The sequence below is a fragment of the Capricornis sumatraensis genome, chromosome 4 (genome assembly GCF_032405125.1).
Source record: "Capricornis sumatraensis isolate serow.1 chromosome 4, serow.2, whole genome shotgun sequence".
In the NCBI taxonomy this organism is placed as follows: domain Eukaryota; kingdom Metazoa; phylum Chordata; class Mammalia; order Artiodactyla; family Bovidae; genus Capricornis; species Capricornis sumatraensis.
This window is the reverse complement of record NC_091072.1, coordinates 83,785,170-83,813,010: the sequence shown is the minus strand read 5'-3', so window position 1 is coordinate 83,813,010 and position 27,841 is coordinate 83,785,170. Positions and strand designations below refer to the sequence as shown.

Below are 27,841 nucleotides of genomic sequence, written 5' to 3'. Positions count from 1 at the left end.
GTGGGGTTTCTACTCGACAGGGTGGATACAGATGAATTTAGATTTATATGCTGAATGGAGGGAAGATGTAGCAGTTTCCATCTCATGGTTTATTTTTTTTCCCACAAAGTGTGAAATAGAATGATTGGCTATGAGTAATAAGAATCTCTTAGTATCCTGTGAAGTATGAGGGGAGGCCATCAGCTGAGAGTGGGCATATTTAATTGGAAAATTTATGAAGAAAGAAGAGCAGCTTCACAAGGGAAGCATATGGGATTGTCGACCAGTGTTGATGGCCCATTTGAGGTTTGTGGGAATGAATTTACAGTGAAAGCAGTCCATGTGGTCTGCATGACTGTGCCTTTTCCTCCAGGGCCATACTGCAGCCATTTAGGTGAAAACCCAAGGGAGTGAACAGTTGGGCTTAACAGTGATTGACCTTTGCTGGGTGATACGGTGAAGGCAGAGAACAATGAGGGGGTTCTGGAATTTTAAAAGAGTATCGTTACTAACTGCAGTTTCAAGCTGGGCGAGGAGAGAGAAGAGGGCATAAGGGAATTATTGATAGTGAAAAGTCAACTAGTTCAAGGTCCCCTGAGAGAGCACAAATGCTGGAGTGGGAACGGAAGAGTATCTGAGCTGATCAGAGCATGAAATGCTAAAGTGGATATTTTAGAAGTAAAGCAACTATGGAGATCACATTTTGAAGTAGTCTTTTCCATAATTTTCTATGATATGCTGAATTATTTTGATGGAGACCAGCCAAGAGCTAACATACAAATCACAAAACATAGACAAAAAATGACTATGGATATTAACATTGCTGCCATTTATAAGCTAATAAATGATCATTTAATGTTTTGTTCAAATCTCAAGTGTCAACTCTGAAAAACCCAGGGTTACAAAGGTAAACTATATGATCCTAATATCTAAAAACAAGTGCAGCTTTCTCAAAAGGCACAAGCTCAAAATGAGGCAAAAAACATATCTGATGTAACCAGGATGTTTCCGTGGTTTCCTCCCCTGTCTTTGTTCTTTGATGCAGACAGAGCAGGGCTGAGTGAAAGCCCATTAAAGGGCAGGTGTGCATGAAGCTGACCTGACTCTATAACTGACACAGCAGAATGATACAAACCACTTCTCACACTCACCTTGATGTTAAGTTTCCCATTTCTATTCCTGGTCCAGATTTCATGACATGGACTCAATTACGGGCCTCATGAATCCATTCCCTCCCTCAGTTAAAAGTATAAACAAAATTAACATCTTTTTCTTTGTTAAGGTGTAAAATTTATTCCAAATGGGTAATTTAAGACTTCCTAAGGTGATTCAGAGGCCGCAAGAAAGAGACAGTCTGGGTCAAGGAAAATGTGGCACCTTTATTTCTCAAAGGATCCAGAAAGAGAAAGTCTCTAAGAACAGGAAACTGGGGGTTAAAAGCTACCTGTATTTTGCGACAACATCATCAAGAAGGGAAAGTGGTTGTGTGTTCACCAACCATTCACTCCATCTCAGTGGTGAGATAAAAGGTGTCAATGTAAAGACAAGACTAATGTTTCACTTTTATCATAATATCTCTACAAAATATGATTTAGTTGCTAGTTGCAGTAATTTGTTATGAATGTTTGGAGTTGAGGTGTCCAAACCTGAAATGAGACATCAATTTGAGTATTTCAGGAGGTTTTTTGTTTATTTTTATTGAACTTTATTCCTGATTTTCACTATCCAGGAGATAGTGAATCAAAATGATTTTTCCATAATACAGTATCTAAGCTTCTCATGGATATGGAGGTTAAAGTTTTCATATTTCCCACTTCAGTTCAGTTCAGTTCAGTCACTCAGCTGTGTCCAACTCTTTGCAAGCCCATGAATCACAGCACACCAGGCCTCCCTGTCCATCACCAACTCCCGGAGTTCACTCAAACTCACATCCATGGAGTCAGTGATGGCATCCACCCATCTCATCCTCTGTCAACCCCTCTTCCTCCTGCCCCCAATCCCTCCCAGCATCAGAGTCTTTTCCAATGAGTCAACTCTTCGCAGGAGGTGGCCAAAGTACTGGAGTTTCAACTTTAGCATCATTCCTTCCAAAAAACACCCAGGGCTGATCTCCTTTAGAATGGACTGGTTGGATCTCCTTGCAGTCCAAGGGACTCTCAAGAGTCTTCTCCAACACCACAGTTCAAAAGCATCAATTCTTCGGCACTCAGCTTTCTTCACAGTCCAACTCTTACATGACCACTGGAAAAACCATAGCCTTGACTAGACGGACCTTAGTCGGCAAAGTAATGTCTCTGCTTTTGAATATGCTATCTAGGTTGGTCATCACTTTTCTTCCAAGGAGTAAGCGTCTTTTAATTTCATGGCTGCAATCACCATCTGCAGTGATTTTGGAGCCCAGAAAAATAAAGTCTGACACTGTTTCCACTGTTTCCTCATCTATTCCCCATGAAGTGATGGGACTGGATGCCATGATCTTCGTTTTCTGAATGTTGAGCTTTAAGCCAACTTTTCACTCCCCTCTTTCACTTTCATCAAGAGGCTTTTTAGTTCCTCTTCACTTTCTGCCATAAGGGTGGTGTCATCTGCCTATCTGAGGTTATTGATATTTCTCCCAGCAATCTTGATTCCCACTTAATTGATTTTAAATAAAGATCTTGTTGTAACAACTAAGTGTGGTACTTCACTAGTTAGTAATCAACATTACAAAATTTAATATAGTTATATATGATTAAAGCTAAGCTGATAAAATAGTGGATATGTTGTCTTATGGGGCTTCCAGGGTAACTCAGCTGGTAAAAAAATCTGCCTGCAATGCAGGAGGCCCCGGTTCAATTCGTGGGTCAAGATGTTCCCCTGAAGAAGGGATGGGCTACCCACTCCAGTATTCTTGGGCTTCCCTGGTAGTTCAAATGTTAAAGAATCTGCCTGCATTGCAGGAGACCTGGGTTCTCTCCCTGGGTTGGGAAGATCTCCTGGAGGAGGGCATGGCAACCCACTCCAGTATTCTTGCCTGGAGAATGCCTCATGGACAGAGGAGCCTTGCGGGCTACAGTCTATGGGGTCAGAAAGAGTTGGACATGACTGAGCAACTGAGCACAACACAGCACATGTTGTCTTATCAATAAAAAGGAAATAAAAGAAAAATATGAACACACTAGACCCCTTCTCTGGATTGTCAACTGGTATCAGTGACCATCCTGTTTAGCCCTGGTTTTCGTTCTGACTTGTGTAGTACTGATTGCCGTGCTGTGCTAAGTCGCTTCAGTCATGTCTGACTCTGTGAGCCTATGGACTGTAGCCTGCCAGGCTCCTCTGTCCATGGGATTCTTCAGGCAAGAATACTAGAGTGGGTAGCTGTGCCTTCCTCCAGGCCATCTTCCCGACCCAGGGATCTAACCCATATCTCATGCAGCTCCTGCTTTATAGGTGAATTCTTTACCACTGAGCCTCAGAGGAAGCCCTGTAGGGGCTGTAGCCCTGTAGGATTGCCTCTGAATTTTCTCACTCATGTCATGGGCCTCAAGCTCTCTGGAGTATAGAAACAATTTGCTTAAATTCACATTGTTGTGCAGCAGAAACTAACACAACATTGTAAAGCAATTACACTCCAATAAAAGAACATTGCAGGCAGCTTCAAGCCTCAGATCTTCCAACAAGAAAATGCCACCTAAAAAGCAAAAGTGTGTTTATATTTTTTAACTTCCTTCTTCCACCTGAGACCGAATCATTAAAACATAAAACTTTCACAGCACTGTAGTGCAACCAATTTATATAAAAATCCCATTCTTTCTACGATTTGAAGGATGTTTCACAGTAAATTCTACTAACTAACTTTAATCCCTTACTCCACCCTCAACCTTCATAATCAGTTTCTCACAGGATTAGATATTATGGCATGATTTTTTATGGGATTATACATATTCCCAGAATGTAAGACCTTAAAGCACATTTAAGCCAAAATTAATGTGGTTTCACCAGGTGTATGAAGTGACTCTTCCATTCTAGTCGCAAATGCCTTATGGACGGTTAGCAGTGCCATCCAGGCGGACTTGGCTTTGATTTGTAGATGCCCGAGAATTGTCTTCGCAGAGAAAATGTACAGAGATAGCATTTCACTTTTATGTTTTTCATCAAACAGCTTCCTCATGACAGAGGGAAAGGCATGAAAGTTGTTAGGGAAAACATTCTCTATTATCGGGAGGTTGTTTCTTCAGAAGTCAGAGGCTTGTGTGCACTGTGAAGAGAATACTAAATGAAAGCTGGGCTAGAGGATGCCTTTCAGATAAGCAGCCTTTACAATGCCACCTTTGCCTCATACAAACAGAATGGTCTACAGCTAGCGGCTTCTAAAGTATTTGGTCATAGAATTAAAGAAACTTTGATTCTAAAGTGTATGCTTCTGTGGACCAATATGAAATATGTAATACCTGAAACATTCTCAACCAAAGAAAGAATTGCAAGTCCACTCTTGAGGCTGGTGTTAGGTGGTCTGTGGACTGCAGGAAATCTCACTTGAGTCTTCTTCAGAGCCTGGACTCTTACTTCCATAAGTTCAGTCCTTTGAATTAAGGCTTGTAATAGGAAGTGTATGCTCAGTCTTTATTGGTGTAAACCAAACACTGGATGGGACAACATTTTAAAAAATTATTAATAATGATCTCCTTAGGAAATATTTATTATTTTCTTTATATCTCAAGAGCTACTTGTGAGATAATGGAAGATGATACCAAGGGCCAGGTTTTGCTAGGAGGTAATTAGGATGACAAACCTAAATACCAATGACTTCCTAGGTAAACAGACCTTAGGAACTCCAGGAAGCTAAAGAAATAGAAGCAGGGTGTCCAGTATCTTAAAAGGGCAGGGGAGGAGATGCTATTAAAAACAAAGGTGCTGTGGGTAATTTTGAGACCTGCTTCACAAATTTGCTTAGGTTCAATATGACCTTGGTTTCTCAGATCTCCGTTTCCTTGCAATTCTTATTAAATGGTTTGCAATATTGATATTTATGGGTGATTTTGCCCTTTTTGTTTTAATAGATTGGTTCCACCTTTATTACAGGATATTTAGATATGCATCTTTTAAACAAACACCAAAACAATAGTACACCATTGAGAGTGCAGAGAAAACACTCAGAAAAGGAATGCTTCCCTCTGGAGATGACTTCCCCCAATGTGGGGTGTTTCTCTTGTGCTATTGGAAGGACAAAGAAAGTCAATGGATTTCAGCTCCACGTTTGCTTTAAGTTCCCACTCTCATCCCATAAGTTCTTTATGGGATGTTTAGATTTCCTTGTAGGCCTCTTAGGAATCACAAACTTTTTTACTCCTTAACTGTATATACTTGATTGCTGTAATTAGAGCTCTATTGTTGCCGTAATTCCTTCATAATGTTACAGTTTTAGTCAAGCATTCTTTCCCTCTGGAGGCATTAATTGTTGCCAGTTTTGAAAATGCCCTTCATGAGTGTGTACTTTTTGTTTTTCTGGTGATAAAACATGTCACTATTTCTTATTTTTCCTCTAGGTGAAAAGAGTTTTTTTGTTGTTGTTCAGCATATGCTATGCCCTTTTTAAGCCCTGTAGTGTAATTTAGAGTATCTTTGTCCACCAGCTGGAAAGTCAGCATTGGTCATGGTTTCATGTACTTCACCAATTTGCAGTACATGTCTCAAGATGCAAGATTTAAATTTTCTTTTATTTGCTGTTAGCTGTGAAATCGTTGGTCACTGGAGCTTATGACAGTCTGTCCTTGTTAAGGATTTACCTATGGCAAGTAGAAACAAATGGTTTGTAGTATGTCATTAAAATAAATGGTTATTTTCCAATGACAAGTCCTTCGCTGAAATACAAAGTTAAAATGGAAGATACTTCTTCAAATGTAGCAGCGTGCACTGGAAATATCCTCTAGTTTGAAACTGAGTGAGTATCTCTTTATTTAGTCCTGGTAACTACTTGAGATAATGGATACTATATTAAATTTATTCCCTTCATTCACATACATACACACACACACACACACTCACACTCAATGCATGCACACAAAATCTATCTCCAATTAAAAAGGAAAGATTGATTATTGGTTTACAAAAAATGACAAACACTCAGACATGTTTTGAAATAAAAGCCATTATCCTTCAACCAGCATGGACTGAGTTCCCACACTGAGACTGTCCCTGATCTAGGCCCTAGTGAAAAAGAGTATTAAGCAAGACAGACAAATTCATAACTCCCACAAAACCTGAGGTTTAGAAACTTGGTCTAGATCTGGTCATTTGGTCATTTCCAGTTTAAATTTATTCTGCTCTTCCTCATCTGATTATTTACTAAAGGGCCTTATATGCTCCATCCAATAGGAACACGTTCTCCATGATAAGAGCACCAATTGGTGTTTCACTGTTTGAAATTATGCAATTTATTCTAAAGTCATCTGCTTCTGAGAGCAGTACAAGTCTATTTCATTATATAAAAATGAAATACACTGAAATTTATTATTATTTTACTGAACATAAATCAGGAAATAGATTCAATATATATTACCTAAAGACTGACATTTCAAGCCCCTTAGCCATGTGTTTCAGTAAATGTGATTCCTTGTTCATTTACTGCTGCATTTTGAATCATTGCCTCTGCCCATATGACTGTTGATGTCTCTTGCTGCAGCCTGGATGAACCCATTTCTTTTCAAGGCTGACAGTTGCTACAAGATAATAGAAAATCTTGGCCTAGCTACACAAGACTATCATCATATATAGAACTCAAAAGAAGAATTGATGCAGAGTCCAGTTCATCTTTTTTATTTTAATTTTATTTTGTTTTATTAAAATAAAAACACAGGAACTCTGAATAGTTTTATAAACATTTTGCTACCTACATTGACATTCTCAAGTATTTTCTTGATTCCACATTATTGATTTATACATATTTTATTTGAACATCATTTGTGAGTTTTTTAAGTTTTATAACAATGCAAAAAAATGTGCATCTCCAGCTTTATAATTAAAATTTAAAATGTTGGCCTGATCATACAGATATATATGTTGAGAGTGAATTTTGAGGATTTTGGTAACATAGGTTAATTCAAAAGTCAGGTAATAGTTGTGAAAACATCCCAGGATGACCCAGAGAATATCAGTGAGTTCTGCATCCTGCTGTGGGATTTCTCTCTGAGATAAATGTCGGTCTCTGTGTTTTTCTCCCAGGAGGTCGAGTTGTGTCGTGTTAGCAGTCAAGAGAAGCTGGGTCTGACAGTCTGTTACCGGACGGATGATGAAGAAGACACCGGCATTTATGTCAGCAAGGTAAGAAATGCCATGGAAGAGAGATTAGGGGAGGCAGACGGCGAGCAATGGAGTGAAATGACTCACAATGAGAAAATCCTTGGGAGGCCTGAATGTGAAGAACTGGCCATGTTCCAATACTTGTCATTTCCAATTAAAGAAGTAAATTATGTTGCCCAAGTAATGTAATTATTATCAGCTTATTTAACGTGGATGCTTTCACCGCAGAATCCCAGTAAGAAAGAGTGCAAAAATGGTAACATTGTCTAAATTTGAATAAAGTCCCATAAATATGCCAGAAGTCAGGCAAAGTTTTTGATCAGCAAACATTTGTCTTTCCATCCCTGCTGTATCTTTTATCTGACTTGTTAGCAATCGCATTAACTAATTGTTTTAAATCTAATATTGACATCTAATATTTTAAATCTAAAATCTAAATATTTACTAAAAATCTAATATTTTACTCTGCTGAAGATGGACAAATTTGAATATCATATCCAAGAAGGGCATCCATTAGTTTGTTTTATTCAACCACATAATCACTTTCAAAAAGTGACGTATTGACTCAGGGAACTATATTCAATATCCTATAATGTTACAATGGAAAAGAATATGAAAAAGAATAAAATCAACTATACTTCAATTTAAAAAGTGAAGTACTTAAATGTGAAATGCCTTCAGTGTTAATTATTTTGAAAAAAAGTGAAGCAAAGTTTATTATTATAGGTGATTTTTGAAACTCCCAAAAGAATCATTTTATGAGAAGTAGTAAGGTATTATGTATGCAGATATGATTAAAAATCACATATGTACATGCAAGCACGTATGTGTATATATGTATGCATGTTATCTAATCCCTGCATATGTATATGTATACACACATATGTATGTGAAATCCTGCATATTATGTGTATGTGCATGAACCCAGAGGTTAGACAAACTAAATACTAACTGCTCTGCTGTGCTATTCAAATTTTCTTGGCCATGACCTTGAAAACATTACAGAACTTACTAAGATTCAGCTTCCTTAACTAGAAATTCAGTACAACAATGCTTTTAATATTGCTTTTATAGAGGTTTTTAGACTAGGAAAAGATAATGCACTTAGAAAATTATGAAACTCTATAAATATAAATGTTAATCTTTATCACTTTACCAAAAAATCTACTGACTGGTTCTTACCATGGAAAAATTTCCAGAGAATATTTGACTTGCATATATAGCTGTTTTAAATAAACAACTATGAAACCCCCTCTGATTATGGTGAGGAAGTATAAGGCAACACATGCAGAATTATCTTTTGTAATATGTATGGAAGTGCAAATACAGAATTTTAATATTAGTTTGATTATAGTTCTGAAGACAAAGTTTTAGATTGTGAATGGCTTCTAAATAAGATACAATTAATTAACTATCCATCATTTCCTTCAGGTAAGTCTCTGTTTACAATTTAAACATATCAGCTCTGGAACTTTGCTCTTCAGGAATGTAAGAAAAGCCACAGGAACAGAACATATGTACTTGGAAAAAATGTTTCCTTATACGTCAAACATGTAATTATAGCGTCTTTTGTTCTTGACTGATCACTTAAAACTCATTTATTGGGTGGCACTACCTAATTAGAAAGTAATATCTAACATCTGGATAGGATGGATCAACCTTATGCTACACTTGAAATATTTTGCTTAAAGAAAAAAAAATAAAGGCTTTGCTGGAATAAATTCCAATAAATGGTTGGAAGCCATCATATGAAATGTGTGCTAGATGAAATTACCTCCAGTAAACAGTAAGTCATCACTCAAGTTTGGCCAATTAAAGTGTGGATAAGCTCTTAAAAGAGCTTTAAATATCTATTTATTCTAAAATAAATGATAGTTAATATAGTTCAGCCTAAATGTAAAGTAGTGTCTGCATGGGTAAGATTTTTTTTTTTCACTTTTTGAGCTACATAGATTATAAATCCCTTTATAAATTTGTGTGATCATAACACAGAAATCCCTTTAATAAGTATGGACTTAAGAATACAGCTATCAGGTTTTCTCAGACAGCTAAGGCAGGATTCAAAAATCACCCTAGCAGAAAGTACATTTCCTGGGTCCAGAAAATTCTGGTATTAACATCATCTGAGGATCAGGTCAGCTGAAAACAACATCCGACAGTTGGGATACAGAAATGAGTAAACAGTTGTAAAAAAAATAAAATATAAAAGGAGGAAAGGATAAAAGGAAGAAAGAAAAAGAGGGAGGGAGAGAAAAGTGGTCTACAGATCAAATTGGGCTTCGTTCTCCTTAATTTTATTGTGATTAATTCTAAAATAGCTCATTAACATTTTTAGAATCAGTTGACAAAGAAAAATTTGGCATGCCCTCTATAACTCAATAGAAAAACATGAACCATATTTAAAAAGAAATTTAAGTTTCTGGGGACGATATTGCATATCCAGTTGACACTGTGTCCTCTCCCTTACAGGTAGATCCAAACAGCATTGCTGCCAAAGATGGCCGAATTCGAGAAGGGGATCGTATTTTGCAAGTACGTGTGCAGTTATTTTCTCTAGTTTCCTTCTATTCTGTCCAACAGCTTTCATTTTATTTCACACCTTGAAAAATATTAGAAAAATAATTTCCCCTTGTTTCTGGATAGTAACATCTACAAAACTAAAAGCTATCATTCAAACCTTTTTTTTTTAATTTTTATTTTTACTTTATTTTACTTTACAATACTGTTTTGGTTTTGCCATATATTGACATGAATCCAAAAAAACAATTGATAGTGCCATTTATTAAGGATTATTAGTAAAATTTTAGTAAGGCATAATCTCTGGACTCAGATACCTCACCTTCAGCTTCCAGCTCCATCACTTACTTGGAAGCTTTACTTCACTTCTCATTGTAAGACTGTTTCCTTATCTTAAAGAATGATAACAGTAAAATATATTGTGGCAAAGGTTAGATGTGATTAAGCCTGTGATGTGCTTAGTGAGTAATAAGTGCATGGCCAGAAATAAGTGTATGGTGTGTAATAAGCATGAACTGCTGTTGTTACTGGCATCAGCAGCGTTTACTGCTGCCTTTTCCACAATAAATTAGGTAAACAGTGATCCCAGTGTTCCATTATGATGAAAGTTTAGAAATATGAAGTCTTAATTATTAACAAATGAATTGCTGAGGACAGGTGGAGGACAGACATGTGAAAACATAGAGATGGACTAAATTTCAGTTTAACAACAGAGATGGTAAGCACCTTATGGGAGGTGTATAAACTGGAAAGAGTTCCAAGCCAAATCAGGAAAAACCTTGAAAGCCAAAGTTTCTATCATGAATCTTCCTTGACCTGCTTTGTCACTTTTGAGTCCTTTCCCATAAAGAGTGGCTGCAGGAAGACACACAGCACCCCAGCTCTTGTATTCAATTTAACCCCCAAAATAAGAACAGAGGCCTTTGAATTATGCTGTAGAAAAAAGAAAAAAAAATGAAAGTGTTAGTCGCTCCATTATGTTCGATACTGCAACCCCATGGACAGTAGCCCACCAGGCTCCTCTGTCCATAGAATTCTCCAGACAAGAATACTGGAGTGGGTTCCTGTTCAGTTCAGTTACTCAGTTGTGTCCGACTCTTTGCGACCCTGTGGACTGCAGCCTGTCAGGCTCCTCTGTCCATGGAATTTTTCAGGCAAGAATACTGGTATGAGTTGCCATTTCCTCCTCTAGGGACTAGAGTAAGTAACCATTTCTTTGTCCAGGAGATCTTCCTGACCCAGGGATAGAACCCTGGTCTCCCGCATTGCAGGTAGATTTTTTACCATCTAAACAACCCGGGAAGCAGATAACACCTGTAAAACAGGAAGGAGGACTCAAATGACACATTGAAGAAGTGACAACCTGTCGATATAGTCTGTAAAATTTTAGTTGTTATATCTATCATCCCCATTTCTCCTTCTTAGATATGAACCCCTGAAAATTTTATTTCTTTTGATTCAATACATTTGGATTCAACACTCTACCTGGAACCAGGGCTTTAAAATAAACAAGCTGCCATGGCAGCCTTTGGGGCACTTCCTGTGTAATTAGGAAGACAGCTGCAAACACAGATGATGACAGTACAACGTGGCATTGTTGTGAGAAAGTTGTGCCACACCAGAGGGCTGTCCTACTCAGCCTTCTGCTGTTTCCTTTCCTTTCTTTAGGGGGGCACTCACCAAATCACACCCCTTCTCCATACGCCTTCCCTTCTCAAGTGAGAGGCCACAGAACTCCTTTTTCATCAGGGACCCTCTACTAAAGCTCCAATTAGGAAAGAACTGGAGATTATTCATGGCCCCACTAGTTCTCAGGAAACTTCAAAAATATATAGTTTCAACTTTATTGAGCTCCTTTGTGGTTAAACAAAATGGGATATGTCTGTCACTGGATAATTCAGGAGCAGGAAAAGCGAATCAAGAAGTTAAGACTTAGTCTTGTCTGCTACTCTATTTTCAATATCTCTTTCACACACGTGAATAAATGAAGGGATGAAACCAGATATTCAGTAGAGTGACAGAATAGATGGAGGAGTAAAGCTTTAACTATGTATCCTCATTAATAAAAAGCGTATTATTTTAGTGTGTCATCCAGATAACGAAGCTTCAAAAATATATCATTAGTATTTGACTTATGAATCACTTTAAATGTGTTGTTTACTTTGTTAATATCTTCAATTAAGTAAACTGAAAAGAATATAACCTTCCTTTGATGCTGAGGGTCTCATCCTACCCAGCCATCACCACCCAATGCTATAACGGAGTAAAATGCTCAGTGACTGAAAGGCCTGGAAGATTGTGTGCCCTGATATTAAATGACCCTAGTTGGCTACTTTTTCTGTGCTTTGTCATTTTCCTCATGCTGTTACCAACTGTCACTTTTTCCTCTCACCTTCTACTCACCACACCCTATACTCATACTGCAGCCTCACTGACTCCCTTCCTAGTTTCTAGCTCACCACATTCCAAATACAGTTAGTAAAATACAGTTAGATGCACAATGCTGCTGCTGCTGCTGCTGCTGCTAAGTCGCTTCAGTCGTGTCCGACTCTGTGCGACCCCATAGACGGCAGCCCACCAGGCTCCCCCGTCCCTGGGATTCTCCAGGCAAGAACACTGGAGTGGGTTGCCATTTCCTTCTCCAATGCATAAAAGTGAAAAGTGAAAGTGAAGTCACTCAGTCTGACTCAGCGACCCCATGGACTGCAGCCTACCAGGCTCCTCCCCCATGGGATTTTCCAGGCAAGAGTACTGGAGTGGGGTGCCATTGCCTTCTCAGAGATACACAATACACAAATACAATTAGTGAAGTGGCATCTGTTAGTTCTTTAGGTAGAGTTCAACAGATGTAGAGTACATGTGTTTCCATAGTTGCATACCGCATGTTCTGACACTTCCTTATTTTTGACTATGTTGTGGGTAGTTAAAGTTACCAGATAAAAATTTTTCTGGATAATAAGGCATTCCGTAATGGAGCTGGTTCATTGAAACAGCAGCAGGATTGATAAGGTGCTGTGGTTTGCCTGATTAGTTTATATTCAGTGACAAATATGTCACATCTAATGAATAAATACCTGTCACATTAAAAAGCCTAGAATTCAATTCTATCTACACATACAGGAAACAAAGAGTCTTAAGAGTGATAGTAAAATTATATTAAAGAAAACCGTGACAAAATTGTACTCATAGACAAATAGCTCCTATGTGGCTGGTAAGGAGATTATGGGATACACTGTAATGAACAATTAATGACTCCTTTCCCAGGGAGATGAGAGTAGGAGAAAGAGGGTATCTTCTCATCCTTTACCTTTCCTGGCTGGCTTTGATTTGAATGAATATTGTTAAAGCAATAGTGATATTAATTTCCTGTTCCCAACGACCTAAGTATAGTACTTCTATGGCTCTGCCCTCATTGTGTGGCTAAAATTTTCTAACTGTAGTGCTCCGTGGACATATTAGAGGACCTTTCTCAGTGACTACACACACACATGGGTATTCACACAATATTGATAGAAGGTAGGGATCATACAGAAGAGAAACTATGACCCAGCTTCATGAGAACATATTCTAGCTCTCATGTGTTTTTTTTTTTCTCTGCAAGTGCTTGACAGTCTATTTGCTGTGCTATTGCTACAAACTGGTTGTATCAGATCTGTTCCCAGGAATTAATATGGGGACGTCCTTTAACAAAATTGTAGTGCTGAGCCAGAGAGAAAAATTAAAGACACATACATGATTGACTATCTAAAGGAAAGAGGGCTCTATTCTCACATTCTCTTTCGCATGGTAAGCATATAGTATTCCATGTAACTATATATTATTCTAATCTTGGCCAGAAAAGTCCGTCATGTTTCTAAGGATTATTCCCTGACAAAACCCTGCAAAAGCTCAACAAAACAGTGGAACAGTAAGACCTCTAATCAGTTCTTTCTTTCTCTACCCTAAACTGGTCCTTAGCATTTCTTCCTACTCTTACTTGCTTTTTTTGGATAACTATTTTCCTTCCATTTCTATTTGTTTCACCTCTGTATCTCTATGCTTCCTTTGCCTTCTTTTACACAGTGAAATATCAATACATTTGACATAAATCTTTCCTCTTTTGCTTAGATTTTTGGGTTTTCAAATAAGAAATTCTACCACCTATAGTTGGTTGAATGCCAAAAACTTTAGTTGCCTACCTGCCCATGGTACATTGACATGAAAACCTAAAAATTGTCATATTTAAACAAAAAAGAAGCTATATGAAGACACTTCTAGTCTTCTAAGTTTTTATACACATTCATATACTAAGTCGCTTCAGTCATGTCCGACTCTTTGCTGCCCTATAGACTATAGCCTGTCAGGCTCCTTTGTCCATGGGGTTCTCCAGGCAAGAATACTGGAGTGGGTTGCCATATCCTCCTCCAGGGGACCTTCCTGACCCAGGGATTGAGCACTCATCTCTTATGTCTCCTGCATTGGTAGGGAGGTTCTTTACTACTAGTGCCACCTGAGAAGCCACACACACACACATATGCATGTACAGGAGATTAGGCCTGAAGTAGGATTTTGGCTGATTTTTCTTTGTAATTGCCACAATTCTCTTCTAAGCCAAGATAATATCCATTTTGAAACTAATGTTTACATATGCCCATGCACAGAAAATGAGACAGATATATTATATTATCTAGCAGGCTTTTTTTTTTTTAATTTATAACAAAGTTACATATTGCCTTCTTCCTCTCTTTTTTCCCCTCCATTGTCTTGAAATGGAAGTCTTTCATTAAATAGTGATGACTCCACTCCTCATCCATGTCCTCCCTTTGTTTCTGGCTCCTTCACTTTTTCTGTCTGCATGGTGTTTCCAGGCATAGGAAGCTGTTTTCCCACAAGGAATCCTTCAGCTATGAGCCATCATTCAGGAAACAAAGCAAATGAAAGTAGAAAGCTCTGTTTCCATTCCTCAAGTCTTTTCATTCCATGAGAAGAATCTTTGATGAAACCTATGGCTGCATTTTTTGTCTCAATATCAATCTGAGTATCAAACTAATGTTCCAAGTACAATGGAATCTACTAACCAGGTGGCTCAGGTGACCTTTATTTTATAAAAGAAATAAAAATTGCATGTTAATCCCAGTTTTCTGTGGCAAATTTATTTCACTCCACCTATGATTCTGGATGTAAACTGTTTTTACAATATATGATCTGTCCTCCCAAAATAAGGACATAATGCCCAGACTGAAGATCATAGCTCTGGTCATTATGAGTTCACAGAGGAGATAGAAGAATACCAACTACAAAGGAAATCAAACTCAGCCATAGTGTTTCTTGATGACCTTCTAAGAAGTAAAAATACATATGAAATAGATATATCTTAAGCTAGAACCATGTTTACTATTGTGGATTTCATTGTTACGCATGAATTTTAATATATTTGCTTTGTTTAGAAGAAAAGAATCTTTCTGAGGCATTAAAACATAAATAATCATAGTAATAATAGCAATAATAGCATTAATAGTAATATATACCAACCTTGTGCAATTTCTGTGTACAAGCCACATATTTAAACCTTTTACATATATTAGCCCATTTAATCCTGTATCAGCCCTCTGAGAGAGGCACTATTATTTGTATTTTAATAGAGAAAAACATAATAGTAACATTAACATGAATGAATAGTGTTTAGATCAATGACAAGTAAAATTTACATGAAGAATTTGGAAGTGAGAAAAAGTGAGAACTGCATTTCAAATTTTTCTTGAAAGTTTAACATAAATTGTGTGAGATCATCCAACTCACTCTTCTTAGGATCAATGTGCCTACAGAGGCAGGAAGAAGAAAGACTAGATGCAGAAGAAGAAAGAGGGACAGTTAGATGCATCACAGATACACTACAAGAATTACTATGAAAGGGGTGCAAGCCCTCAAAACTTAAAGAAAGTAAAATTTTTCATATTATTATTTTTAAACTACACACAGGTGGGGGGAGTAATCCTCCACTGCCAATTTATGTTTATTTAAAGGAAAAAAGGCCTTGGACCCAGTACAGAAATAGCTTTTCAGATATATATTTACAAAAAAAAAAGAAAACTACAACATATCACTCTGGGTTATTAGTCCCCAATTTGGAATCAAAGTGTTTTTTTTTTTTTTCTAATTTGATAAATTTTATTTGGACATTGCAAAAAGAAAAGAAAATAGATATTAAAGTTATAAAAGCTGAATTTCCTGTCCACACACACAAGTGAAAAACTGAGGAGCTATTCATTTGATTACAGTAAGAAAATATAGCATGTGGTTGTATGATTTTTCCCTCCTTTGACTATTATTGTCTACTTCCTTCATACTAAATATGAGTCTATAAGAATCATTGATTGTGGTGCACAGATGAGATTCTTGAGCTTGTCTTCAGATAATTATGTCTGTCTTCATGAGTCAGCCAGAATCCCAGAGACCCACAAGGAGAAAACCTCAGGAGTCTACTTCACGCGTTTAAGAAGAAATTCTCAATGAAAGATGTTAGATTAATTATTGAAAATAGTGGTCAGTGCAGCCACATTTTGTTTAATTTATTGACATTTTTAATACTTATTTTAGATAGAATTACTTGACCTCTTCAGTTGAAATTTCTTTCTACTTTCTTTGCTTATATGTTATGGGTCAAAAATCTCATTGTTTCTATGGAATGGAATGATTAATAAATAAAATAAATTTATAAAGGGCAAAGAAAAAATACATCAATAAGAACTAAATACCTTTGAACATGAAAATGTAGTTTAAAATGCAAATTTTAGGAACCTTATTTTCTCTGTAGCACTTAGAAAAAGAAATGGTACGTTTCAGGCACTACTAGAATCTATTGTTTTTAATAAAAAATTTACTTAAGCTTGCCTTCTTTCATTAAGCATTCCTATTTAAAAAGATTTAAGTTTTTAAATTTGAGTATACTTAAGAGTTGAACCTTATTTCATTAGTTTTGTTGTTTTAGAGAAGCAGATGCATCTGAGAAAGGAGCTGGGAGTAGACGAGGATGTTACCGATAAGCTTGTTCTCGTTTGATTAGTTAAGCATCAACAGATATCCAGAGAGTGATCTGGGGCAACTGAGTCAGACCCACATGCAAATATGAGATGATTAAATGAAAATGCAAGCAGCAGCAGCCCGGGAGCATCACCCGGTGAGAGATAACAAGGGGGCTCTCTAATTGGCTCACAGCAAGCGCGCAGGATGACGGATTTCAGTTGTGGTATTGCTGGGCCTGCTTTCCCCAGCACCATTATCTCAGAGTGACACTTCCATTACTCTGAGCGGAGAAAGATGAACGTCACCTGTCAGGGGCTGGTTAATTGTGTTGCTAGATGTATGTTGCCAGGGCGCAGGTTGGACATTTATGAACATAACTGCTTCCTCTGATGTCCGCCATCCTTCAGGGATCGATATGGCTCTTACAGTAAGCGCGTAATTGAGTGAAGGCACTTACCACCGAGGGGCTGAAGACGAGCCCATTGTGTGAGCTTCATTGTCCATACATTTACCATAAATGAGCTGATATTTGCCATTTATTGTGTGCAGCATTGTGGAAATGGAAACTAATGCGCCACTTTCATTTGTTTTCTAGATAAATGGGGAAGACGTCCAGGATCGCGAGGCGGCGGTGGCCCAGCTGTCTAGCGACGAGTGCAGGAGAATCCTGCTGCTGGTCGCAAGGCCAGAGAGTCAGGTCAGAATACAGAGCAAAAGCCTTGGACTGAACCTTAGGTTCATTGTCTGCTATTCCACATCAGATCAGTGCCACAGTTATTTGTAAAACCAGGCATACAAAATAGAACCCAGTCATCATTCCCAATTTTCCAACCTTATCAAAACAATTATAAGACTCCTTAATATTACTCCACATAAAGGCAGCTAAACAACTTATTTTTTTAAAAGAAACACAAAATTAAATAATTACTCTCTCCTTCCACTTGCCAGTTATTTAAAATTAATTAATTAATGGAAAATGATTGACTTTACATGATATTTAATTCTGTGTGCATCCCTGCTTTAGGTTCTCATCTAAAAATACTTAATTGGCATATTAAGGTATCTTAAAAGAATCTCTAATGAGACAAACATTAGCATATCTTGCTGTCAACTCAAATCTTTCTAGAGTGACTTTATCAAATAAAAGACCTTAGATAGCATGATGCGGTTCCACATATAGTAGATGAATTTTTTCCAAGTTTAGCATGACAGACACATCTGTCTGGCCAAAACCAAAAACTGATAGCTTCTAAGGAATTTTTTCATGTCTTTACAGAGGGAGATGACATGAAAGTAAAGGAGAGGTAATGGTGGAAGAAAAGTACTATCAGAACCTTTTTTTATGTCCTTTTTATCCCCCACCGCAGTGCACAAAGGACCTTACATTGTCACCATTCTATCCTTCTGTCAGTAGTTTGAGTGAACTTGGTTATATCACCATTTGTCTTTTAGGTTATTGATCTGATATTTTTCAGACTCAGTAACTACATCCTATCTATAAATTACATTGAGTAAGTGTATTTCAGTGTCAGACTGAATCCTGACTCGAATATAGTGGTTATAAAAGATCACCCTTTCCGCATATATTTCCTTTATGCCCTTGACCATTCTACATGGTTCCCATAAAGCCTTCCATAGCCCAGGGCAGACTGAAGTTGCACACCTGAGGTCCTGGGAGTGGGGTTGGACAGGCTGCAACTGGCCTGAGCTGCCTATGTGAGAGTGCATTATTAAAATATGTATGAAATTGCACTAATTACCTGGAAATTTGGCACACCAGTTAATCTCAATGACCCCATTTTCTTGAAAAAGAATAAAGAGGCTAAATACATAATGGTGAAATTAAGGGTAAATTGAAGAGAGCTCAATAGTCACCCTGTGTAGAAAAGATACTTTGACTTTATCCTGTGGTTTCCCTGCCCTTTCCATGTAACTGCTAGACAACCTCATTAATTTAGAATTAAAGCATTTCCTTAACTATGCCATATAACAGCTATAATGTACTGTGGAAAGAATAGAAGTTAATAACATAAGACCAGATCCCGTTAATCTTTGATAGCACAAATATTTTCAGTAGAACCAGTGGTGTTTGTGAATAACTGACTATACTCCTAACCCAAGAGTTAATGTTGGAGGGTGAATTTCAAATACTTTCCACAATGTATGAAAGATGGTCGTCTGACTCTGAAGGACACCATCCTGTCTGACAAAAGTAGGATCTTCCTTAGCCCCTTGATCCTGAAGAAGTCATAACGACACTGGAATGAAGCTGATTGCCTTTTGAAAACCAGATTTCTAGAAAAATAAGGAAAGAAAATGCATTGTAACACCTACTTTAAAATGTAATTTAAGCATTACATGCTATAAGGTGGCAAAAGCAACGCAAAACAAAACTTGTATTTATGTCACCATATTTTCCCATCAGTTTCAATATATTCCATTATTGCATTTTTGTTTGTATATTTTATTTAGGGAGAGTAGAAGTTTATGTGTCATTTTTCTAGCCTTTTAAAAATAATGTTTCAAATACTCTCAGAAATAATCTACAGAGTTGCTGGGGGCGGTATTGTGCAACCATGCAATATTTTTAAATAACTCATTTCTTCCATTCCCTGTCAACGTCAACTTACTTTCATTTTCTGCCCATTTTCTTCCTTAGACCATTAAAGATATTGCTATTTTGCCCTATTCCCCTTGGGACACTGGGTGAGAACAGGCTCTTGCTAGAACTGTAGAGAACTTTTGAGACAGTGCAGGTTGATCCTTTCTTTGAGATACCACGTGTGATCCTCTGCGGTGCAGACAGATCCCCTTGTATAATTATGACTATGCTCTGCCAGAGCACTGGACTCAGACTGCCGTATTTATGCCAGCCTGTCACATTATGGGAAATGTGACAGGGAAAGATGAGCCAGAAGAATCTCTCCTGACTGAGTGTGTTGTGTACCCCTCCAGCCTAGAGGGACACCTTATCAGAGCAGACGGACGCCAACTACCCATGGCAACTCAGGGATCTGTGGGGTTAGATAACAAGAAAAGGGTTATAGGGAACTGTTAATTTCTATCATTTGTTTTCTTTGTCTTCCCCACCCCTTCATTTCAATTTCAAAAGATTCTGTTCTATCATTCACTGTATCAATGTTGGCAAATATTTTGTTTTGACCTGATTAAAGAAACATTCCTTGGTATGCTTATAAAAAATAAACAGTTTTAGCTTTAAGTAATTTCTTTTGGAGTCTGGCATTTGCAACTTCATGAAACTTAAAAGGGATTAAAAAATATAAAACTTGAACAATTATGAATTGGACTGAATTTAAATTTTTAACCAGCTTAATTTTCATAGCTCATCTGCATATCAAAGTCACTGGGGTGGAACTTGGTCAAGTTATTCAGGCCAAATTGAAATAAATGAGGATGAATAAATGCATTGATGCTTTTGGCCTAGTCAAGTTTGAGATAATTTAAGGTCTAGGTAAATTTCAGTAAATAAAAAAGAAACCTATGATTGCCTTATTTTAATGTATATGATACATATACACTAATGCCTCTTCTGATGCAATTTAATGTTTTCTCAGGGATTCCCAGGTGACTCAATGATAAATAAAAAAATCCAGCTACCAATGCAGGAGACATGGGCTTGATCCCTGGGTCAGGGAGATCCCTTGGAGGAGAGCATGGAAACCCACTCCAGTATTCTTGCCTGAAAATCCCATGGATAGTGAAGCCTGGCAGGCTACAGTCCGTGGGGGTCACAAAGAGTTGGACACACTGAGCATGCACACAGGTTTATTTGTGTTTAAGTTTTAGAAGTTCAGCTCTCTTAAAGACAAGCTTGTTTTATGTGTTTGCTTGGGGCTTAAGCATTAGTCTGGTAGTGAAAACATCTCCCACTCTTGTTAATTTTGACTCACTAGAAAACTGCTGTTCATTATAACACAGAGTAAAGAAGAACTTTGACAATTATTCAGTTAATTCAATCAGTATAGACAGCTAATTTATGTAATCTAGCTCCAAAAACCCACTTTGAGGCAAATTATCTGTATTGACTGTCAACACTTATCATATTAACAAGATAACCATGAGTTTTCCACTTCCCTTTGTATTAAGAAGCCAAAAGGATTTGCTTGGTTTAGTTTGTGTAAGACTCCCACAAGAATACCTGCCTTTAGCCCCCACAGACAAAACTCTGCATACTTCACACTGCTCCCTCACCTTTATATGCAACATGTAAGGTCTTTTTCCTTGGAATTGGGTCTGAGAAATGATCACAATAGTTATACCATAGCGTCACTTTGTTTTTGAAAATAACTTGGAATTTTCCTTTTTTTTTTTCAGAGAAAATAAATGTGTGTATTTGTGGCAAGGAGCCATCTTGTTAACTTGAAAGTCATCCACCTCAAAATCAAAAACAGAGTGAGGATAGCGCGTGTGTGTGTGTGTGTGTGTGTGTGTGTGTGTGTGTGTATTGAGAGGGGCACTTTGTGTGGAGTTGCTTTGAGGTTGTTGTTAAGGAAAAAGGCCCTATTGTCTCATAGCCCTATTAGTACCACTGCAGTTCTTTAGCACGGGGACTGTCAGAGGCAATGAGCGTGACAGCTGTGGATTATGCAGCATGCTTTTCATACATTTTGAAAGACGGTAATGTTTTGTGCTGTGAGATCTACTCAGTTATGAGAGAAAATCTGTAGTTCTGTTTTAGGAAAAGATAAAAAGCATAAGAGCCCAATTTTTTGTTATCACCTTTTCTTCCTTCTGAGAGGTGAACTATAGGAGGCTGGTATTTTGAAGAGAATCATTATGATAAAAGGAACTAGTCAGGCATCACCATTTAAGTTTACCCTATTTTAGCATGAGTCCTCACTAACAGAATATAATGTACTAATGTATTCTTATGTAGGTGGATGAAGGCTGGCTGGAAGATGAAAGGAATGAATTATTAGAAGAGTTAAACTTGGCGATGTTGGAAGAACAGCATAATGATGCCATGCAGCGCACTGCCGATGAGGTGGAGCAGGTAGGACCACGATCTGAACTCCATCATTGGAAATGATGCTCTTCTTCCTTAAATGCATAATCTTAAATGAATTTAAAAAAAAAATCAAAGAGTTTTAGTGAACATCTCTGTGATGGTAATTTCTGAAGGCAAAAGATCATCTCAAATGAAGTGGAGGAAATACGTACAATTTTTTCTATTAAGAATATTTTTAGTTTGAGAAGCTTAGGGACCATTATGGAGGGCACAGTAGTATTCAGGTGCTGACTCAGGTACTGTTCAATGTAATTCAGAAATTTAATAGTAAAAATATATTTTGCCTCTCAGTACACCAGCTGAGATAGACTATATCTCATGAAATAACCCCTCCTCCCCCAAAAGTAATTTTTTTATTTTAAAATATCAATGTAGATATTTGAATATCTATTTGAGGAAGATGATGACATGATTAAGCCACTGATCTTATTTGGATATTTGGTATCATGATTACACTGAATTAAGAGTAGTTAGATGAGATTATTGACATCATTTTGCCTTAAGGTCACTTATTCATTCAACAAAAAATTCTGAGCCCCTGATATACTTCAAGTACCACATTTGATGCTGAGAATACAAACAAAATGAGCAAAATTCCTCCCTTTAAGTAATTCATAACTGGTGAATGATCAAAGAGTGGTTTGTGACAAACTGAAACTTAGGAATCTTTTCATTTTTGTTCTCATTGTTTTTTACTAGATAAAATTAAGATCAATATAGCCTAGATTTTTTATGTCAGATTCATGTCATTCTTTTCCCTGATATAATTGTATTAACACTTCTGCTCTCAATCTGCTGACGGTTTAATTATCATCCTATTCTCAACATTAATTGTTAACTCACCCTAAAAGATTATTATTTTAAAAAGTCCAGACAGTTAGGCTTAGGAACATAAAACACAAACATCTTATCACTTTACCAAACTGAATGATGAGATAGGGTGACACGCTGACATCCCATAACAGAGGGGTGTGTGTGTGTGTGTGTGTGTGTGTGTGCATATACTAATAATTAGGTTGCAAACTACAGTTGACAGACCATGTGTGCTCACCATGGATAGTCAGTGGCCACTTCACAAACAGTAGTTCATGCTCAAAAGCAATGCTGCTGCTGTAGTGATTGCTTTTCAATATAAGGAGGACAGATTGAAAGTTTTATGTATGACTTCAACACTGGCCACAAATAAAGATATTTTTTGGTGGCAGCTGCTGGTTATGAGCAAGAAAGTCCTTGCTCCAGGCTTTTTCTCTCTTAGAGACAAAATGTGAGCTGATACAGAATTGACAGGAGGACGTTGGAATAAAGAAAGGAGAAATCCTGCCCAAGTGAAGTGATATGGTGTCAGATGCTGCCTACTCATCAGACATAATACAAATGCTAGGTCTTTTGAGGTAACACAAGATGTCCCTGAGGTTAGATTTTCACTGTGTAGAAATTTTTCTTCACCATGAGACTGAAAAATGATGAGAAATACAGAAACCTTTAAAAGTTCTTTGCCCTTATAAACAATAATACTACATTAGAAATGTCTTGGTAGAAACATTTCCTGTCACTATGATGATTCCATAGGGAAATGATAAATTATAGAGTAACATTATATCAGAAACCAGGAATTTTAGTTTTGAGAATAAAAAACTCTTTTTATTTTCACATGTGCTCATAAACCAGTAACCAAAGAAAGATAAATGCAATTAAAAATTGTGTATCCATATATAAAAGTTAAAATATACATCCATCTGAAAGTTTCACCTTACATGCTCTCCTTGGTCCTGTGACTGCTGTTGACACACATTTTGTCAACAAATTTGTCCATCATTTATACTCCATAGGAAAAATATCACTTTCTTGTATTTTTCAGCTTACTCTTAGACAGGAGAAAATATAAATATAAGTATTGTGGTATACAAACTGAACTGTCCAATATCAGTAATATCCTCTGGGGATTTATAGGGATTCCTTGGTGGCTCAGATGGTAAAGAGTCTGCCTGCAATGTGGGAGACCCAGGTTTGATCCCTGGGTTGGGAAGATTCACTGGAGAAGGAAATGGCAACACACTCCAATATTTTTGCCTGGGGGTGTTATGGCACAGTATGCAAATGTTACCACATTTGATGTCACTGTCACCTTATAGCAAGGAATATAGAGATGTATCAAGTTTTCCATTATTAGTTACAATTACTTATGTATGTTCGCTCACTAAGTCACTTCAGTTGTATCTTACTCTGTGCAACCATATGGACTGAAGCCTGCCAGGTTCCTCTGTCCATGGGATTCTCCGTGCAAGAATCCTGAAGTGGGTGGCCATGCCCTCCTTCAGGGGAACTTCCTGACTCATGGATCAAACCCACATCTCTTACATTTACCTGCATTGGCAAGCGGGTTCTTTACCACCAGTGCCTTATGCTTAACATTCTTTTTTATCAATAAGACATTTTAAATTAATCATAGTATGTTCTCAACAAATGAGGGAAAATATTTTATCGAAAGATTGAGAATCCTAGAATTAACATGATACATGGTCATGTTCTCCCTCCAGTTCACTATATTTTTTTCTGCCATTACTTGATTGGAAGAAAACAACAATTATCTGACACTTTCAAACCTGTATTATTTATTATCACCTATCCTTTCTTTCTTTGACACTAACAGGCTTCATTATATCTAATTATATAATTTCCTGCTAAAGGGAAAAATGTATATATGTATAAAAGTGAGTAAACTTAGACATAAGGAGAAAACAATCTAGAAATTGCATCTGTAGACTTTTTATAAGAGAAGTGACAGAATAAAGAGTAACTTTATGCTATTCACAGAGAAACAACTAGATGTGCATCTCCCTAGGGCAGTGACAGTTAATCGTTCTGCTTGAAAAGCCAAAAATTACCAGGGAGTGAAGTTCACATATATATTTACTTACATATCTGTTTTTTTTACATTATGCCCTTGTCTGGCAATCAGTGATGCTCAGATTTGAGGAGAGCCATCATTTTACTCTCAGTAGAATAAAACTCACTTCTGAAGGAAATTACTGGCTAAGAGTAGAAAAATTTTTTAAAGCAACCCAATGAATCCTAAGACATTACTGTTGCTTTTGAACAACATGATATGGAGATGCCTTGAAGTCAAAGTACATGTATGCAAGAATATAGTGGCTCGGATGTAAAGAAATCCTGTCCATGGAGGATGGCACTGGCCTCCTAGACTTCCTGCCTAAGAAGTTACATCCATCTGGGACTAAGTTTCCTTATCTATGGATGGAAGTTCTTGGGCTCATGTACTTATTCCTGAGATTGTGTGATATTTCATTTATTATCATCAGTGTATTACTAGATCCAATGAAGTTTCTCTTGAACTTGAGAAAAGTTCATGAAGAAAAGAAATAGTAACAAGTGATGTGGCTTCTGAATTCCAGACCGTCATTGCTGAAGACTGTTTTGGGATTCTGTCTTACTCGTCCTTCTGTATGTTATCACCTCAGAAACTCATAAAGTCACCTCATTTATACAACTTCACTCCAGTTTCTCAACTAAAAGAGAGCCTAAGACAAGAATCACTTATTTTAAATGACTCATTTAATTTTAATTATTTTAATGTATCCCGTTTTATTTATCTCCAAGTGAGTAACATAGCCATATTCAAGCAGCTTTTGTTTTATTTATTTTAGAGCAAAAAAAAAAAAAAGACTGCCGTAAGCCAGTTGCCTTTATTTGTAAAACTGTTATAGATACTAAAATTAGGGTAGCTTTCTAGGAGCTGAACTTTTGCCAAGAAGCATTGTTTTTTCAAACAAGTTTTCAACGACTGATTTTCAAAATAATCAACTTTCTTTCTTCTCTTAACTTTATTTTCCTAGCCAAAAAAGCAAGAAGAAGAAGAGGGCACAACAGACACGGCAACATCCTCATCCAACAACCATGAGAAGGACAGCGGAGTGGGGCGCACAGACGAAAGCTTGAGGAATGACGAGAGCTCAGAGCAGGAGAATGCAACCGAGGATCCCCACGGCACCTCTCTGAAAAGCAAAAGAGAGCTGGGGCAGAGCCAAGACACTCTGGGAAGCGTTGAACTTCAGTGCAATGAGAGTTTTGTGTCTGGTGAGTACATTGACTCAGACTGTATTGGCAACCAAGATGAGGAGTGTGAAAGGTTTCGGCAGCTCCTGGAGCTCAAATGCAAGATAAGGAAGCACGGGGAGTATGACCTGTATTACTCAAGCAGCACAATAGAATGCAATCAGGGAGGACGAGAGGGAGTGGAGCATGAACTGCAGTTGCTTAATGAAGAACTGAGAAACATTGAACTGGAGTGCCAAACTATCATGCAGGCTCACAGGCTCCAGAAAGTGACAGACCAGTATGGAGATATCTGGGCATTGCATGATGGAGGATTCCGAAGTTATAACACCAGCATAGATACCCATAGGGGAAAACTAGATGACATCCTTGAACACCCAGAAAAGTCAGACAAAGACAGCTCCAGTGCTTACAACACAGCTGAAAGTTGCAGAAGCACTCCACTCACTGTGGACCGTTCCCCTGACAGTTCCCTTCCGAGAGTGATCAGCCTCACCAATAAGAAGAACCTGAGAAGCACCATGGCAGCCAGCCAGTCCTCTTCTGGCCAGAGCACTAAAGAGTCGACCTGCACCAAAGCCAAAACCTCTGAACAAGGCTGTGTCATTGAAGGCAAAGAGAAGACTTCAGAAAGCAGCAAGCTTTCTGATCCAGAGAAGACCAGCAGTGAACACATCCCTTATCTCTCTCCTTACCACAGCTCCTCCTATAGATATGCAAACATCCCAGCACACGCCAGGCATTATCAAAGCTACATGCAGTTAATTCAACAGAAGTCCGCAGTCGAGTACGCTCAGAGTCAGCTCAGCTTGGTGAGCGTGTGCAAGGAGTCTCAGAAGTGCTCAGAACCCAAGATGGAATGGAAGGTGAAAATCAGGAGCGACGGGACGCGGTACATCACCAAGAGACCCGTGCGGGACCGCATTCTAAAGGAGCGTGCCTTAAAGATCAAGGAGGAGCGGAGTGGCATGACCACGGACGATGACACCATGAGCGAGATGAAGATGGGGCGGTACTGGAGCAAAGAGGAGAGGAAACAACACTTGGTGCGGGCCAAGGAGCAGCGGCGCCGCCGAGAGTTCATGATGCGGAGCCGGCTGGAGTGTCTCAAGGAGAGTCCCCAGAGCGGCAGTGAGGGCAAGAAGGAGGTCAACATCATTGAACTGAGTCACAAAAAGATGATGAAGAAAAGAAACAAGAAAATTTTGGACAACTGGATGACAATCCAAGAACTGATGACCCATGGGGCCAAGTCCCCTGATGGTACACAAGTTCCTAATGCCTTTTTGTCTGTCACCACAGTATGACCCAATGGATGGAATGCAGCTGATTTTCAGAGGGTACTACCAGTTTGGGTAGAGGATGCTTGCCTCGTTCAATGTGGCATTTTTATATATATTTTGTGACTCTTTACAGTTTAAATTTTTTGTAAGCAAAAATACCTGCTAATTTTTCATTTGTTTTTCATATATCGGTACTTCTTTTTGGCTGAGATTTTTTTCTTTGACTTGTGATATATTCATATTACTCATTTATATACAAAAACAAGCAAAAGGAAAGAAAAAAAACTTGCACAAAAATACTGAGGAGCCAATTAATTTCCTATTTTAATGTACCTATTATAGATCTGGATTTATTTCTCTAGTTTACTTATTTTCAACTTTAATGACACTCAATGCCAAAATATTTCTATGCTTGCTTCTTGACCTAATACATATGAAATCAAACCTGATGATAAATCATGTGCCACATCTTGTTTTATACATAAAAACCACCTCTTTTTAACATCCTGTTGTACATTTAACACATAAATGGCCATCATCTTTGTCTCAGTAAAGTGTAGGTGGACAATCTTCCTGTGGTATGTAGTGACACTGTTTATGTAGTTAGATAGTTGTGGTAATTGTGACAATAAAAGAGAAATAAATTATTGATTATCCCTGAGAAAAGCTATCAAGGAGT

At 37.7% G+C, this 27,841-nt stretch overlaps 1 protein-coding gene across 2 annotated transcripts in view; it reads left to right on the top strand.

Annotated features, from left to right (window-relative positions):
• The window catches only part of PDZRN4 (PDZ domain containing ring finger 4), a 423,248-nt gene extending 396,062 nt beyond the window's left edge, over positions 1–27,186 (top strand). For both annotated transcript variants that reach the window (XM_068971176.1, XM_068971177.1), the window contains 5 exons: positions 7,180–7,278; positions 9,727–9,789; positions 17,372–17,473; positions 21,674–21,790; positions 25,660–27,186. In XM_068971176.1, the coding sequence (XP_068827277.1) occupies positions 7,180–7,278; positions 9,727–9,789; positions 17,372–17,473; positions 21,674–21,790; positions 25,660–27,186 (1,908 nt within the window). The remainder of the gene's footprint in view (positions 1–7,179; positions 7,279–9,726; positions 9,790–17,371; positions 17,474–21,673; positions 21,791–25,659) is intronic.
• Positions 27,187–27,841: the final 655 nt, after the last annotated feature.